At 40.8% G+C, this 17,874-nt stretch overlaps 1 protein-coding gene across 2 annotated transcripts in view; it reads right to left on the reverse strand.

Moving 5' to 3' along the window:
- The window catches only part of MAPKAPK5 (MAPK activated protein kinase 5), a 60,867-nt gene that overhangs the window by 13,936 nt on the left and 29,057 nt on the right, over positions 1-17,874 (reverse strand). For both annotated transcript variants that reach the window (XM_030218119.1, XM_030218118.1), the window contains exons 5-9: positions 17,506-17,614; positions 16,935-17,024; positions 15,153-15,248; positions 9,802-9,882; positions 3,606-3,793 (exon numbers count right to left, since the gene is read on the reverse strand). In XM_030218119.1, coding sequence (XP_030073979.1) covers positions 3,606-3,793; positions 9,802-9,882; positions 15,153-15,248; positions 16,935-17,024; positions 17,506-17,614 — 564 coding nt within the window. The remainder of the gene's footprint in view (positions 1-3,605; positions 3,794-9,801; positions 9,883-15,152; positions 15,249-16,934; positions 17,025-17,505; positions 17,615-17,874) is intronic.

A 17,874-nucleotide genomic window follows, 5' to 3' on the forward strand; every position in this document is an offset into this window, starting at 1 on the left:
ATCCTGCACATCGCTATCCAGTCAAAAAATGTTCATATTCTCTAATCTTGCTTCATTAAAAAAAAAACAACAACAAAAAAAAACATAACCCAGTGCCCTAAATGTCACAGAGAGAGGAATACCTTTCTACATGCATTTTGGAGATGTGACAGAATAAAATTATTTTGGAAAGCAGTACAGAAATACCTTGAAACATTATCAGGGCAAGGGCTGCTCCCCTCCTGGAGAGGAGTACTTTTGAACAAAAGCAATGCATATGGGGTCTCAGATAAAACTTTGGAGTTACTTTTCTGTAAGGCATATGCAGTGGGGAAAAAAATGCATACTCAGGCATTGGATGCAGGAGGAACCACCATCCGTTTGGCTCTGGAGGAATAGGCTCCATGAGTTAATGCTCTGGGAGGCCAGGGCGGCCCAGGGTAACCCAAAGAGACGAAAGAATTTTATTAATATATGGAACCCTTATCTGCAAAATATTTCTCATAAAGCAAGAAGTGCTGTACTAAACAACTTTAGCAAACCCTAACGTAAGGGGAACCCGGTAGACATATACTCCTTGTACAAGTCAGTAAAGTTTGGTGCCAGAATTTTGGAAGGAACAGAGACCATGACATAAGAAGCTCACGGTATAGAGGTTATATTGGGGGGGGGGGGGGGTAGAAGGGGAGAAATTGTTGTAAAAATTGATGATGCAGTTAAGATGTACATAAATGCATGTGATGTGTCATTATGATTACAGAATGTTTGCCTTTCATAAAGCTGTTTCAAATGTTTGATCATCAATAAAAACAGTTTAAACATTAAAAAAAAAAAAAACATAAAACAAAAATCAGTGCTCCTGCTTAGTCAAAAAATAAATCAAGCTCCTAACAAGAGAAGCAGCATTTCAAACAATTAAATTGGCAGGTGAAGAGCAAAAACAGAAAATGCAGAGACAGATATAAAAGCCTGCTCCAGTACCCTGAAGCCACAATCGCAGGCATGCTCAGCAATAATCAACTTCCAGTAAATGCTGCCACTGAGTTTGAGATGTGGAGAAAGTAAAGGAGGTGGAAAATAAAGTACATGTCATTCACCAATTCGGTTTATCAAATACAAAAACTAGCAATCTCAAATGACTAAGATTCCTAAATTTTTAAACAGTAACACCAGCTTCCAACACCTTATATTGACTATGTAGCTAAAGATGGCAGATAAATGTAACGTAATATTTAGTGTTCAGTAAAGCCACATTAGTGACCCAAATGAAAACATTTTAAGATTAAATATTTAACCTCAATTCCCACGGATTCTATGCTGTTCAAAAATGTTGATCTGTGAAAGTTACATAACACAAGCAAGCAGATCCAACCCTTTTTACATGTGATGTCATATCTATATTTTTATGTAATAATGCATGTGTTATATTGTTTATCAGTTATTCACATTAATTTTATGATCTAAGTTATTTAACAATTGCATCACATTTAGGGGCCCTTTTACAAAGCTGCAGTAGTAAGTGACCTTATCACGCCCTTATGCAGGTCTTTACCGTGTAGATTTTTACCACTGCTAGAAAATGGCCGACTTTCCATTTACTGAATTAATGGCCACGCGCTAATGTTGCCAATAGCACTGTCCATTACCAAAAATTAGTGTGCAAGTCCTTACTGCAACCTATTTTGTAGACAGTAAGGGCTCATGCGCTAATCCGGAGCTAATCAGTTAGCATGCTGCAATGTAAATGCACTAACTGATTAATGCAGAAAACACCCACTCTCTGCACTTGGTTTCAGGATGCCTCAAGCATGTCCCATTGTAAGCATGCCCTAGTGCTTACTGCAATTTAATAAAAGGAGACCTTAGTGTTTAGAAATGTATTTATGTCTGGTTTTGGTGCATTTTAATGTTTATTATTTTAACCTTATTTGTAATTTTGTTTTTCATATTTGTCTCGTGGTTACAATCACTGCCCTGGTGAAAATCTCAAAACGTGGCCAGTCGGGTGTTTCTTTTAACTAATAAAGACTATGAACTTTTTATCTATCTTCCTGCTGGTTGGATCTGCTTTGATGTGTGAAAAAGCCATACTAAAAACTTTGAAGACCAACATGCAGCTGTGAAGTACTGGCCAGATATTATGAATGTACAGAAGTTCAAACAGAACAGGAAAGTTAACTAGAGTGTTATATTTAAGCATCAGTGGCCCTGGTACCTACCACTGTATCCTTCTTAAAAATTTATCAAGAGGGATTTTTTTTTTTAAGTGAACACATATTTTATATGCAAACTAGAAATGCCCAATACTTTGATTTCCTACTTTTCTGACCAACTGGATTCAGGCTAGCAGTGGGGGTTATTTCAGAGTACACAGATTTACTTAATAAGGGGTGCCTACATGCCCTCAAAACCCAGCTCCCTACACTCATGGCACCAGTGAGATTCTCTCAGCTTTCTGGCCAAGCTCTTATCCACTGGACATAACTTCTGCTCACTTTTCATAGAATGGCAACAGAGAGTTGTGGGACTATCAAGCTTCACTCATGTTTGCTGCATCATGTGTAGTTACTATGCAAGCTACGCTTTCTGGAAAGTTTACGTTATCAGTAATGAGTTACATTTGCTGTTGTATCAACACTAAATGATTGCTTCTTTAGTTTTCAAATACGGATCAGATAGAATTTCAAAAGAGGTGTTAGATAATGGAGAACAGAAAAATACTTGCTGGTTTGTGTACACTAGCAATATTTTCTTCTCTGTAACTCAAAGTACCTCCGTGACAAACTTTAAAACGTTCAGCCTAATTATGTGACAGTGGAGCTAGGCCACTGACAGTATCGTGCACTGCCATGCAGACCTGATGGCTGGAGATGCTGTGGAGACAATATTCACAGCTTCCCAGGGGCAGCAGGAGCACTAGTCATCACACAACGGAAACATGTAGTGGCCTAAATCAAGGTGTATGCTAAGGGAGAGCTCCAGAAAAGTTTCTAGGCCCTGGTTGGACCTATTGTGCAATGCTTAGAGGATGAAGGGGAAAGAAAAATTAGTATTTCTGAATGAATTTTCCTTGTGTCTAACTTAGAGGCCAGTATAGATTCAGCTGGAAGCCCAAAAGGAAGAAACTGCTGGACTAAAACCCCTGTACCCCCCCCCCCCCCCCCCCCCAAAAAAAAAAAACAAAACCCTTTGTGACATGTGAGAGATGCTTATGTGCACATTTCACTGAACGGCTGTACACTTCCTCCTGGGGTTCTTTCCTGAGCCAAGAGAACAGGGTATGAGTGTGCTCAATAATGTCAGGTAACCGCGACAATGGTACAGAAAAGATCCTCTCTGCTGCCCAAGGACAGACTACATGAACAGAAACAGAATATGAATCACCGATGACCGGAGAGTCAGCTCTCCAGGACCAATACGGCTGCAAGAGAGTCCCAAGAGGAACCCAGCTGCAGTCCAAAGTTGTCATCCATCGCGCAAAACGTTATGTGTCACTGCAGTACTCTTCAGTACGGCTTAGCACCCTTTGTGACGAAAGCCACCACCCCAGCCGACTTTCCAACTTATTCAGTGTAAGTAATAGATACACAGTGCAAGGTAACAGAACAGGTCTCCAACAGACTCACTTTCTCACAATGTCTTTTGCCATTTCTGAGATCTGGCTCCATTCCTCCTCTGGGAATTCAAAACTTCCTGTCATGATCTTTTTCCTCATGTCCTTTGGAATTGTCCGACTGTGGTGTTTGGAGTAAAAAGGAGGGTATCCACACAGCATCACATAAATAATGACACCCAGGGACCACAAGTCACAGCTCTGAAAGCAAGGAAATCATCACTTTTGGCACCTTTAAAGGGGGATAGCAGATGATGCGCTTCTAGCGTGACTATGTTCAAATATTTTCATGGCTCATTATAAAAATTGGATTTAAAATAAATTTTAGCTGAATTTTATACCATTTTACCTCCTTGTTTAATACACTGGATGTATAATCAAGGAGATCAGACCCCCTCAAAAGATTTAAAATTTCTGATTTTCAAAATTACATCATCATTAAAAGCTGTAAGTCAACTGACTTTATTCATCTGAAAGAGCATACAAGATTCTCCCCAATATACAGTTTTAGCTATCAACTTACAGGTTTTAAAATCCTTCTTTCACTATACAATTAGAACCTGCTCAAAATATACAAACCCCTTTCCACCTCCCCATCCCCCAATACTGAGAAAAGGAACCAATTATCATTATGCTTGGACTTACGAAAATCAAACTCAGCAGCTTTACACCAACTTATCTCGTTGTACCAGCACAAGCATTTAGCTTTAAAATTCTATATGCTCTGCCTTTGAGATGATGGCTGGTGAGCTTTCCAAGCCTTTCAAACAAAACCGTAAGAGTAATGTACTAACCGTTAACTCCATTAACAAGCATTATTAACCACAAGGCTCACTTTATGCAATGGCTCCTGCAGTAATACACCTCTTAACTGTTAATGTTCTTCCAAAATTTCCAAAACGCTTTTTACTTCATATTTTGGATGGTCGATTGCCTACAGGTTTCTATTTCCTCTGACAGTAAGAGAGACCCCTTCCACTGTTGGTACACATTTACTGTTATGTAACAGAATATTTTCAGGAAACAAACAAAAAAAAAAATACAGCTTTGGTAAGAAAACTAAACTTCCAAATTGTATCTTGTAATTCCAAGTTGTAAATATGTCTGTTCTAAGCATTTTCTTGAAATTGAAAGGCTTTCCCTGCACTACCACCATATTTTAAATGTATAATCAGGTCAGAGAACCATCTTTTAAAAAAGAGAAATGTGTAAAACTTAACATCATGGTCAATTATCTATTAACTCAAACATGATCCTGGAGGCACCCCAGCCAGTCAGGTTTTCAAAATATCCACAATGATTCATGTGAGAGATCTGCCTCCACTGCATGCAAATCTCTCTCATGAATATTCATTGTGGATAACCTGAAAACCTGACTGGCTGGGGTGCCTCCAGGACCAGGTTTGGGAACCACTGTATTAACCTATAAGAAAAAGTTACTTCTGGCAGAATGTTAACCTCTGTTGTAGTGAAGCTGCAGTCGCTTGGTTTCTGAAAGGAAACTGTCTGGTTTTTTCAGTTTTCATCTCATGGCATTCCGACACTTGCAGTTTGTGTGTTCCTGAAGTACTCAGCACTACAGTAACCAATAACACAGCAGGAGAGGGTCACCAAAAAGTCAAACCCGATCTCAAGTTCTAGAGCTGGGAATTTGGCAGCTATAGTTGTATTACTCATTCATAATGAAGGCAATTTTCAAAAGTGATTTACTTATGCCAGTGGCTATCTACATAGGTAAACGGGTTATTTGAAATCTGCCTAACATATAATGCAGCTAAAACTAGCCACCTCTTCACTGAAACCAGGAGACGCAACAGCATGCATTAACAGAGATTTACTTAATCTGCCACATCAGGAATCTTTAACTCAATGGACTTCTGCCACATTGATGACAATTTCCATAACTGCATTTTGATGCAAAGTTCCACGGCTACTTTTCCTCCAGATTTTCTGTCCATTCTCAAAGGGAAATGTGCCCGTGCATGTTCCCTTTTGAAAACAGCTCTGAAAAAAGTACTTAGATGTTTGCACTTGCTTTTTGATGGTTATTGTTTCCATGCAGAAAAACATGATTTCAAAATTGGTGAGTTATGCATGATCTTGCATACATTTGAAAATGCAAAATTCACCATGCGGGATAACTGTCTGCCAATTCTGCCAGATTTTTCAAATGAAAACTTGCACGTATTTTAGCTTGGAAAGTTACCCGGGGAGGCTATGCATGAACATTTACTCCGGCTATTTGATGCACATAATGTGTGTGTCTAAATACATGCACACACTTGAAAATGTTTATGTGCTGACTCTACCCTCAGAACTGCAGGAAAAGCAAAAGTTGCTCATCTGTAACAGATGTTCTCCAAGGACATGATATTTGTTCTCACATGTGGATGATGCCATCTGAAGGAGCCTGGGACAGAAAAGTATAAACACAGCTCGGAAAGCTTCAAGAGCTGTCTGGCACAGTGAACTGCTCACACTAGCATTTTTTCGCAGGCCTCCTCCGTTCCATACATAGTTACTATCGGTAGAAGCCAACTTACAGTAGAAATAGGTGGGTTTCAATAGGACTAATATAATGCTACCTTCAGAGAACACCTGTTAACTAACAGGTAAGAAGATTTGCTTTACCTGTAGTTTGAAGAAATGTTCGAAAGGGAAGAGAAGGGGCCACAATAGCTGTGGCACGGTATTCAGTGAGCAGAACCCTCAACAAGATTTTCAGATTCAATTGGAAAACATTTCTTGCATGAAGAAAAAGCAAAATATGCACATTAATATAATCATGCAGAAGGATAAAATTTGCACACAAAAATCTTTTAAACCACCACTACACCAAACTAGAGCACCCCAGGACCATCACAATATTTTGTGATTGGAAGCTGTATAGTCAGTCATAGGCTAAATGTGGAAAATGGGTCACAGCACAATCAAAAAAAATCATTTATACATTTAGCTTACAACAAAAATAAAAATACGCAGCACAATAAGAACCTATAAAGCAAACAACAGGGTAGATGTTTTTTTTTTTTTTTTTTTTACTTTTTTTTGTAACAATTAATGACAACTGATGAATATACAGAAAAACAAAGCAGGTGTGTTCCCCCACTTAAGACAAAAAAAATAAACTGATAAACAAAGCAATTAAAATCTTTAGCAGATCATCTATGCTTTTCCCCATCTATTTAAGAGTTAAGCTCTGGTGTGGCTACTGGGATATGCCAGACGCAGTTCCATCAATGAGTCAGCTGCACACTGTCTATGAAACCACGCCTAATAAGGAGGCTCAGAAAGGTGCTGTATTTACTCCTTAAAGGTTTCTGTCTCACAGCATCCCAAATATTCATCCAGATATCTGCTGCAGATTAGAAGGGACCAACTGTGAAAGACCCAAGCCTAATTTATGCAAACTGTATAAAAACACTTATCTGACTGCCTGACTTCTGCCAGGGTTAAATCAAACAATCTAGTAAGAAACAGAGGAAGTAAAGGTTTAATATTACTCAGAGCAGCTTCTACAACTTAACTTAGATATTAAAATAAAGAAATGACTCACCTGTAAAAGAGAATCTCCTTGAATGTAGAAAGCCTTTGGTGCAGTCTTTTCTTTTGAGTCCTCATTTGCATGATCTTTTTATATGCAACCCTGTGCCCCTTTACTGCATGCAGTGAACATGTGTTTTGGGAAAGGGTGTGACATATGGAATTCTAAACATTTGATAACACCCATTTTCATTTCTTAATCAGATCCTGTATAGAACTGATCATTTAAATGCCGATAGAATAAAACTGGGTATGAGCTTTAGAGACCACACGGATGACATCTGATAGGACCAATGTAATCTCAGAAGTTCACATACATCATCTTTGTCCAATAAAAAATTAGCACAACCTGCAAAACTTCAAATTTTTCAGAACCATGTGCTGGGTGGGAATTTCTCTGTTCTACTTCTTACTGACATTACAACACAGTAAATGTTACCAAGACGATGAGACTGCCTTAGCATTCTGGCAAAGCCATAGGGCTCAGAATATTCTGACACAAGTTCTACAGGCTAAGTGACCAATCAAAGCCTTCTCTCAACTACTTAATAAACAAAGGCCTCATGTGTTTTCACCTTAGTGCATCTGATCTTGAATGAACAAACTCTCTAGATACAGAGCATTATAAATTAATCTGCAACAACAGAAACACAAATATCCCTAGCATGTCATCCTACTACACAAAAAGAGCTGCTTAATGCCACAGTGAACTGCAGGAGATATTGAGGGGCATTTTCGATAAAATGTTTAAGTCCGATTTTGGACATTTTATTAAAAACTTCCAAAAACCAAGTACCTGAAAAGTCTTTTTTGGTTCAAAAATCGCCTTTTTCTAGATGTTTTGTGCTCAGTGCGTTTTTCTTTTGTGACCATTTTAGAAAAAAGAAAAAAAAACTTCCAAGAGAAAAACACCCTAAAACTGGCCATTGGGAGGTCTGGGGGGGGGCCATCATTCTTAGTAGACTGTGACTCAGACAACCCAGCAGAGCAGTGGGACACCCTAGGGGGTACTGCAGTGGACTTCACATAAAAGGCCCAGATACACATCTCACCATAACTCTTAAATTGTATGGTGAGCCCTCCAGCAGAAAAATAACTTTCTGTACCTCACTGTACATAAGTAATGCTATACTGGGAAAAGACCAAGGGTCCATCGAGCCCAGCATCTTGTCCACGACAGCGGCCAATCCAGGCCAAGGGCACCTGGCAAGCTTCCCAAACGTACAAACATTCTATACATGTTATTCCTGGGATTTTGGATTTTTCCAAGTCCGTTTAGTAGTGGTTTATGGACTTGTCCTTTAGGAAACCGTCCAACCCCTTTTTAAACTCTGCTAAGCTAACCGCCTTCACCACATTTTCCGGCAACGAATTCCAGAGTTTAATTACACGTTGGGTGAAGAAAAATTTTCTCCGATTTGTTTTAAATTTACTACACTGTAGTTTCATCGCATGCCCCCTAGTCCTAGTATTTTTGGAAAGTGTGAACAGACGCTTCACATCCACCTGTTCCACTCCACTCATTATTTTATATACCTCTATCATGTCTCCCCTCAGCCGTCTCTTCTCCAAGCTGAAAAGCCCTAGCCTCCTTAGTCTTTCTTCATAGGGAAGTCGTCCCATCCCTGCTATCATTTTAGTCGTCCGCTGCACCTTTTCCAATTCTACTATATCTTTCTTGAGATGCGGCGACCAGAATTGAACACAATACTCAAGGTGCGGTCGCACCATGGAGCGATACAACGGCATTATAACATCCTCACACCTGTTTTCCATACCTTTCCTAATAATACCCAACATTCTATTCGCTTTCCTAGCCGCAGCAGCACACTGAGCAGGTACAGTAGGTATTTAGCAGTTTTTGGAGGGCTCACACTTTCCACCACACATGCACCAGTTGGGATATGGGCCTGGGTCCCCTTTACAGTCCACTGCACGAACTACTAGACTACTCCTGGGACCTCTTGTTGCTCTAACAAGAATGACCATCATATCTGAAGCCATCATAGAGCCTGGTATGTACTGTTACTATAACATCTTATGGGGGGTGGTCATTTGGGGCAACTTTTGGTTATTTATTCATGATTGAAACAGGCCTAGCCAAAAACATATTAATTTTGGTCCTAGATGTTTTCGTTTTGTTTCACTGTTGCAGAAAAACATCTAACTTTTGATGCTGCCCATGTCCCGCACAGATCCTGTCCAAAACACCCCCCAACATGCACCCTTGAAATTTGGACAGCGTGGAGAAAAACATCTTAAACTGGAGTGTCGAAAATCGCAACGAGGAAGTTTTTGAGAGAAAAACATCCATCTACCACCTTTTGACTTTTTTGGTCTTGAAAATGAGCTCCATTGTGTCCTATGATGATACTGTCTCAGGTGGAAGACATGCTCCAGTTTCAACTGTTTTGTTTTATGTCACTGGCATTTTAACTTTTTATACCTTTATCCCAATTGCAGGGAGGATCAAGTGTTGTCCACATACAAAAATCACACAAAATTCTTATAAGAACTTGTATACCTCCTTAATGAATTTTCTGACAACTTTTAGGCAGCTTCTAAAACAGAATATTTTTTCATGTACGGTTAGTATTACATTCCTCACAAGCTGTGGTTCACTGCACTTTGGCAGGTGTAAAACCAACAAAGGTTGTCTAGTTTACCTTGTTATAGGTGTAGGGCGTTGGTGAGGTAGGAATAATTCCAGATTTCTCTTTCTGATGTCTTCTCTGTGCCTCTAGTACCTGTTGCAGCAAAAATATAACAAGCTCAAAACATTCTGGAGCTAATAAATTTTACACACATGCACTAAATTCTTGCATCCTGTCCCCTCTCTCCAAGACATCTTGCCTTGTGACTGCCATGACAGAGGGTAGCCGCAAGCCATGTAGACATTTCTAAATTAAGATCCATGCCTTTAAATGTGTGGGGGGAAGGGCAGAATCCAGTATGCATATAAAGAACCAAATAAGATTTAAAATAAAATATTAGGAAAATGTATTTTTAACAGCAGTGCTTTCTGCAGGCGAGTGTATATAGTTATGGTGCAAGCTGGAGGTTGAAGGGGTTACAGAAAGGAAAAAAAGGTAAGAACTTAATGGACCAATCTGAGAATGGAACATAAGTTAAACAAATCATCTCTGCCTCCGAGTCCAAGCTGATAACGTCCTAAATTGATGGTGCTCAAACTGGTTCATGAACAAACACCTAGCCGGTGACCTTTTCAGGAGATCCCTAACAAAAACACATAATATACTTACAACACACTGCCCCCCAGTGTATGTATATCTCATGCAAATTTGTTGTACATACCCTGAAAATCTGACTGCTGAATGGAAAACGAAGTTGCACTCCTGTAATGAACTTTCTCTGTGAAACACAGGATCTAATAGCCACACACGTGGATGACATCACCACATGAGAGAACTGTGTTGATCCTCTATTCCACAGCTTAGAAACATCTGGAAAAGGTTCTGAGCATGCACTGGAGTTCCTGCACAGTTGTCTGTCACAGTGGATGCCAGTTGGGTTCCAAAGCTAGCTTCAACCTTGGAAAGGGAGAGTGGGTTTTTGTTTCAATTGAATCCTGCTGTCCATGGAATTATTTTTTACAGGTGTGCAACTTTGCTTTCTCCAAGGACAAGCAGGATCACAACCATTACACATGTGGAGACTCCGAAGTTCAGTTGACGGTTGAGTTACTATTTCCCAACTGGTATTTTTCCTTAAGTTCTCCAAAGCTCATTATATTCTGTAGCTGCCCCACCATTGTCAACCTCTGCTTTTCCCAACCTGGAGAAACAACACGGGAGCTGAGGGTGACAAACTGACTTCCAGCCTATGAGATGTTCAGATGTTATTTGAAAAGCCCCTTAAAATGACCAGACACGGGTCCATGTTTCAGCGGATGCAGCTACCTGCCTTAGGGGTCACAAAAAACACTATGATCATATGCATTGGATGAATAATGAATAAAAACTTCAAGGTAACAGTCTGTACTGGATATACGATACAGTCTCATGAAATAGCTCTCAATGCACAGCTTTCATTGTGGCTGTGCACTGAGAGCTCTTCATCAGCATACAATACTATTTTAGGGAGATGGGGGACTTGATATAGCACCCTTCTGTGGTTACAATCAATCAAAGAGGGTTACATATTATATACAGGTACTTATTTTGTACCTGGGGCAATGAAGTATTAAGTGACTTTCCTAGAGTCACAAGGAGCTGCAGTGGGAATTGAACCCAGTTCCCCAGGTTCTGAGCCCACTGAACTAACCAATAGGCTACTCCTCCACTCCAAGTAATAATTCCCACTCTATCCTTTGATATCTCTACACTGGCATACTGGATCATCTTCCAGACAAGAACTAGGCCCTGCATTGGCCTGGGACTGGCTAATGGTCTTGTGTGATTTTCTGTTTCATGCTATCTCAACTCACTTTGCTGATGAGGCTTTTGAGAACAAATGCCTGGGCTAGTATAAGGATATGACTAGAAAGCAAAGTTACTCATCTGTACCAGATGTTCTCAGAAGACAGGACAGATTTTCTCACATCATCCGTCGGAGCTTGGTGCAGACGCTGACTAGTGAGATTATTGGAGAACTTTCTAGCAGCATCCCACCACACATGCGCTGGTGCCTTCCCGCCCAATGCTTGAGCGTGGGTCACTCAGTCTTGCAAAATAGCTAAAGAATACAACTCCAACGGAAGGTGGGAGGGTATGTGAAAATATTTGGCCTGCTGTCCTCGGAGAACACTTGCTACAGGTAAGTAACATCCCTTTTCCTGAGGACAAGCAGGCTGTCATATTCTCACAGATGGGAATCCCTAGCTACCAGGCTCACAGAAAACAATAATGCTAAGAGAATGGGGACTCGAAATATCGAGGCCTGAATGTCAATTAACCTGAAACTATTTACTTACTAGTTGTGAAGGTGCAGCCTGGAATTAAAGAAAACTGGGCCTAGGGGAGTGGATTCTAGACACCAAATTCTTCAGAACTGCCTGCCTGAACCAGCTGTCAAGTCAGGTGTCCTGCTCCAAGGCAGTAATGAGATATGAATGTGCTTTCAGATGACCATATCACAGCTTTGCAAATCTCCTCTATGGAGGCTGACCTCAAGTGGGCTACCGACGCAGCCATGGCTCTGATATTATGATCCTTGACATGATCCTTCAGAGCCAGCCCCGCCTGGCTATAAGGAGATGCAATCTGCTAGCCAATTAAAATTGTGTGTTTGTGAATGGCTACCCCCATCCTGTTTGGGAGTTCTGGGCAGAGCAAGGTGGTAGTGGAAACCTACACCTCACAGTTGTAGGATCACTGCCTAGGCCCACTCAAAAACCTCCTAGGAGGCTGTGGCTGGAGGTTATGAAGACAGGGGTTGGATAATATCTATGTTTCTTGATGAGGTCCACAACTTCTTCTACCTTATTTCCAAACAGGTTGTCACCTCGGCAAGGAACGTACACCAACCTCTCCTGAACCACTGGTTCTAGGTCAGAGACACGCAGCCATGAGTCTGCGTATTCCTACACCAATGGCAGAGAGTCTGGATGCTATATCAAGAGTCATACACGCCCCTGGCCCGATATTTTCTACATTTCAGCTGCTTACTGGCCAATTAAAGCTCTGCGGCCTGCTCCTGTGGGAGAGAATACGCAAGATTTAATATACTGTGGACCAAAAAATCTGCAAGTAAAGGCTCGTGGAGAGCTGGTAGGACTGGATGCAGGCAATGAGCACTGAGCCTGAAAAGCTTTCCTCAGAAATGAGTCTAGTGTCTGAGCCTCTCTATCTGGGGGTGCCAAGACACGAGTCCTGGAACTCCTAGCTCATTTGAGAGTGGATTTGACCACCAGAGTGGTGAAGCAGCTGGGCCCTCTCGAATTCAGAAGCTTACTGCGTATCCACCTTCCTAAGTGCTACCTGCACCAAGAGGGGAGATGCCCAGTTCTTTGACAGTGCATCTTTAAAGGATAGGGTGCAATGGTACTGTGATCTCTTCCTTAGCAGAGACTTGTAGTCTAGGACAGTTAACATTTCTGCCCTAGGCTCTTCCTCTGTTTCTAACTTAAAGGGGTTGGCAAAAGTAATCTCTTTAACAAAACCAGTGAGAGAGGGACCCTCAGATGAAGATTTACATCTTTCTTGGGGTAGGGAAAGATCAGAGAGCATCCCCTAAAGATCCTCCGAGAAGTAGTGTGGGCCCTTCTCCAAGTCCCATGAATGGTTCCACTCAGACCCTTCACTGTACTCAGACCGGGCTTAATAAATTTGTACCTACCTCAGCTCAGTGGAACCGTGTCCATGCTAAAAAGAGCACTGAGATATAGTCCTACCCTGTGACTCTAAGGAAGCTTCCTCTCCTGACATTGAGAACAGTACTTTATGTTTCGAAATACACACTCTTCAAGGATCTGGCATCGAGATCTCTGCACAAGCATGGGTTAAGCCTCAGGAAGAATATGGGACCGATCCACAGCTGGCGCAAGCGCCCTCGATGCCTGAGCAGTTTGCAGCTGCAGCATCTGCACCAGCTCCTCCCTGAGTATGGCTCGGAAGGCATCAGCAAAGGTGGGGGAGCCAGGAGAGAGGCAGCCTGAGAAAGCACTGGCGCTGAACCGGTAGCAGGGAACCTGGCTGCCTGGAGACTTGTGCACAGGCACCTCTTCTAAAGAGGGGGAGTGCTCCTCCCAGTGTCAGCGCTAATTGGGTACCAGTGAAGCCAATGCTCCAGTGCTCCTGACACCGTGAGTCAATGAGGACCGATGCTTGTGCTTCTTGGGCTTCCTCCAATGCTTGGCATCGCAGTCCTTCAGTACTGATGAAGACAATGTTGAACCCGTATAAGATGATGATTGCTGCTTATCAATATTTTCTGCCTCTAAAGATTGTAGTGGTTACCTTTTATGAGACCCTGTTTCCCTGACCTTTTCTCTGAAAAGGTTTTCTCTAGTACTAGAAGCATCTGATGGTCTGTCATGAATGCCCTCGAAGTACAGATACCCTCAACCATGCCCATCCCCCTTGCCACTAGTTATTGCATATCATAAGCATCACAATCTGTCCTAATTAAATAGTTGATGCATTAAGTTCCCGGATCCTTAGAGGTGACGAGTTCAATGAATCCTGTATCCCTTCCAGAATGGCATAAAAATATGTCAACTGACATTGGAGTACTGCTATTTTTCCATTTAGCATTGCATCCTGGAACCTTTCCCAGTGTCCAGAATCTTCTGATTTTTCTCTGAAGATGACTGGACTCTATATTTTGTCTCCATTTGCTTGGATGTAGGCAGGGTTGTCGTAAGCATTTGCAAGATCTTTGTTGCTGATCCAGCAGAATTTTGTGAATTGGTAATGCAACTATACCTTTAAGGGCATCTAAATGGCAGTTGAAAAGGAACTGACAGCCAGTGTGACAGGCTGCTGTGTGGAACACCACACATGCTCAGAAACCTTTACCAGGTGTTTCTAAATTCTGGGATAGAGGACCGACTCAAATTTTGTCAGGTGGTAACATCACTCACACGTGTGGTAGTTATAATCCTGCTTGTCCGTGAAGAAACCCATTCACCTCTGTCCTAAACTAGCTACTATTTGTCACTACTGAAAACAGTTCCCAGCCTCTGCCAGGACAGGGTGATTGGTGGGAAGCAACAATCAAGAATCAAAGAAAGACTGGACATCCAAACAATATCTAAACCAGTGAGGAGAGGTCAGTGCATTTGGTCTCCTGGTAGGAAAGTAAAAAAAAAAAAAAAAACATACTGAGCAATCATGGGCACATTACTGTTTTTATAGCACACCTTACACATGAATGCTGAATTTGTGGAAAACTATTAGTCCCTCTGGGTGACTGTTGAACAATTTCTGCACCACATAATAGAACCTGTTCAGCATATGAATGTTTTATAAGTGAAGTCTACAGGACAGCTTTTAATTGTTCTCTATAAAAGACATTCTCTCTAACAGACAGTGCAAGTATGCAGTCCCGTATTTACCTGAGGTGCTACATAGTACGGAGTGAACTGTGGTGTCATTAAGTCACCTTGGTCTATTTTGGCAAAACCAAAATCACACAATTTAACAGGAGCATCCTGAAAAACAAAAGGCATTTTTGATGAGCGACTTGAGAAGTAACCCAGCAGGAATATTTGATTCATGGCTCTGCAATTCTTGGGCATCTCATCAAAGCCTAAATAGTTTCTCTGTTAAAAAAAAATTTTTTTTACACATCTGCAGTTCCAGTTTCTTTTTACCTGATCTTACTATGAAGATCAAGACAGAGGAATGAACCTGACAGTCTCTTCTAGGGCTCCTGCTTCCAACCTCCTTTCCCAAAACAATGTTTACTCCAAAATCTGATGCCCTGTCTGCTATTAAACCATGTAATCACAAAATTGTTATTTCAAGCAGAATCTCAAGTTTCTGATAATCTTAGCAATTATTACATTTGTAGTACTATTCACTTATGGCCTAATTTAGTAAGATTCTCCCTTCCTCCATAGACACAGAATGAGAGAAAAGTCTTAGTCATCATGCTCCTATGTAGGGATAAATAAAGGAAAGGGGGGTAAACTGATACTCCTAAGTGACTGAAATAGGGGAAATAAGCATTCAGGAATGCTCAGGTCCTTTGTCAAGTTTGGGCATGGCTGTTTTTACCCAATTATAAACATGAAGCCAGAAAATGACCAACACAAAAAAGTTTTTGGAAGGAAAAGCCTCAAAGAGCTCAATAATCACAGATGATCTAGTGATCTGATAGGATAAAAATGATCTTCTAAAGAGAATAAATCGACAAAACACTTATCTTTAAAGGGTCCAGAATCATGAACGTGTCCGAGATTCACAAGTAGAGCCGAGCTCAAAATGAAGCCGCTGCTATGCTGGAAATCCACACAACTCTGGGTCAACGGTGGCCAGCGTTTTTCTATGTTTTTTCAGGGTCCACGGTGGCAGGCTATTTTAGGCACAGCATTCAACATCAATCCACTCTTCTGCCTAAAGTACCCACCACCATGGATCCTGAAATGCTGGACACCATTGGCTCGGAGGTGTGTGGATTTCCAGCATAGCAGCGGCTTGATTTTGAGCTCGGCTCTACTTGTGAATCTTGAACACGTTCATGATTTTGGACCCTTTAAAGATAAGTGCTTTGCCAACTTACTCACAACAGAAGATATTGTTGTATTTATTTGAAGAGTATTTATAAGTGACAATATAAAAGTTTGTTGGAGTCATTTTTTCAATGGAAGGTTTTTGTGTTGATGATGAAAGAGTAAGAGATCTTTTTGATCATATCAGCTCACTAAATCGTCTGTGATTATTGAGCTCTTTAAGGCTTTTTCCTTCCAAACACTTTTTTGTATTGGTCATTTTTGGCTTCAGTGGATTTCTTGTGTGATTTCATTTTTATGTTTGTATAATCGACACCCATTTTTGTTTTTACCCAATGCCAGGCCTCACCAGAGCCTGTATATTCTTCCCTCTATGTCACTTAATGCAGCAGTAAGAGCACTGTGGCATCTCCCACATAGCAATGCACTACCATGTCGCCTGCGTTCCAAGGATATATCAGTCATACTTTAAAACACCATATGCTTCAATAAACTACTTGGGTTTCTAGCTTACCATCCATTCAATGCATTTGTTTTAGTTGTACATTTTCCTTACAATGTTTAAGAGCTGCTACTTAGATACACACATTTTCAGCTATTTAATACAAACCAAAAACCTTCAATCACAGTCTGGAGTAACATAAAAATAAGAATAAATCTTACCAAGGAATTATCCTTGAAGAGAAGATTCTCAGGCTTAAGGTCTCTATGTGCAATATTTAGTGAATGACAGTGCTGCAAAGCCAGAGCGATCTGAAATAAGGCATATCACGTCAGATAAAAAAGTTAATTTTTGGCTATCCTGAATATTGATTAATATTTATAGTATTTGGAAGCTGATAAAGAAATGATGCAATGAAAGAATTATACAGTATGGATACTTTTGCCTCCTAAGTAACACGAGAAACAACGTACAAAGCTTGCCCTCTGCCACCAAAAGGTGCAGAAAGCATCCACTGCACATCAGAAAAAAACAGCGAGTGCGGCCAGAGATGAAATTCCGCAACAGTTAAAATACAAATACAAATATGTGACTATCAGCAGCATCAAACACCGGTGTGCTCTACAGAAAATATAACCAATTCTTAAATACTACCTATAACAAAGCAGGCAATAAGAACATTCTCTTAGCCATGCAGCAGGGTTTTTTTTAAATATTATTATTATTCTTTTGGCTCTCCTGCATGTCTGCCGGTGGCGTGCTGGCTAAATGTAGGGTGGTCCTGACACTTGCCTGCTTTGTTACTTGGCTTGCTTGCTTCTCAGTAAAGTGCCGGTGCTGGCTGATTCTGTGAAACAGTTCTCCCCCTTCCATCATCTCCATAACAATTAGTAGCCGAGCCCTGTTTGAAAATAATTTAATTCTGTTAATTTCAAACAAGTCTCAGATGAGAAGATCCACCTCTAGGCCTAAAGGAGTGAGCAAAAGTGTTATTCCCAAAACGTAGTAATCATGTAAACTACATTACAATATATCCACTCAAACCATGGAGAAAACCACCTGATACTCAAATTATGTTGCAAGACAATATTCAAAATGAGTTGGGACAAACTACAATGTACACAATATACAATTGTGATGTATATAAAAATAGAGGGAAAA

This window comes from Microcaecilia unicolor, chromosome 11, assembly GCF_901765095.1.
Source record: "Microcaecilia unicolor chromosome 11, aMicUni1.1, whole genome shotgun sequence".
In the NCBI taxonomy this organism is placed as follows: Eukaryota; Metazoa; Chordata; class Amphibia; order Gymnophiona; family Siphonopidae; genus Microcaecilia; species Microcaecilia unicolor.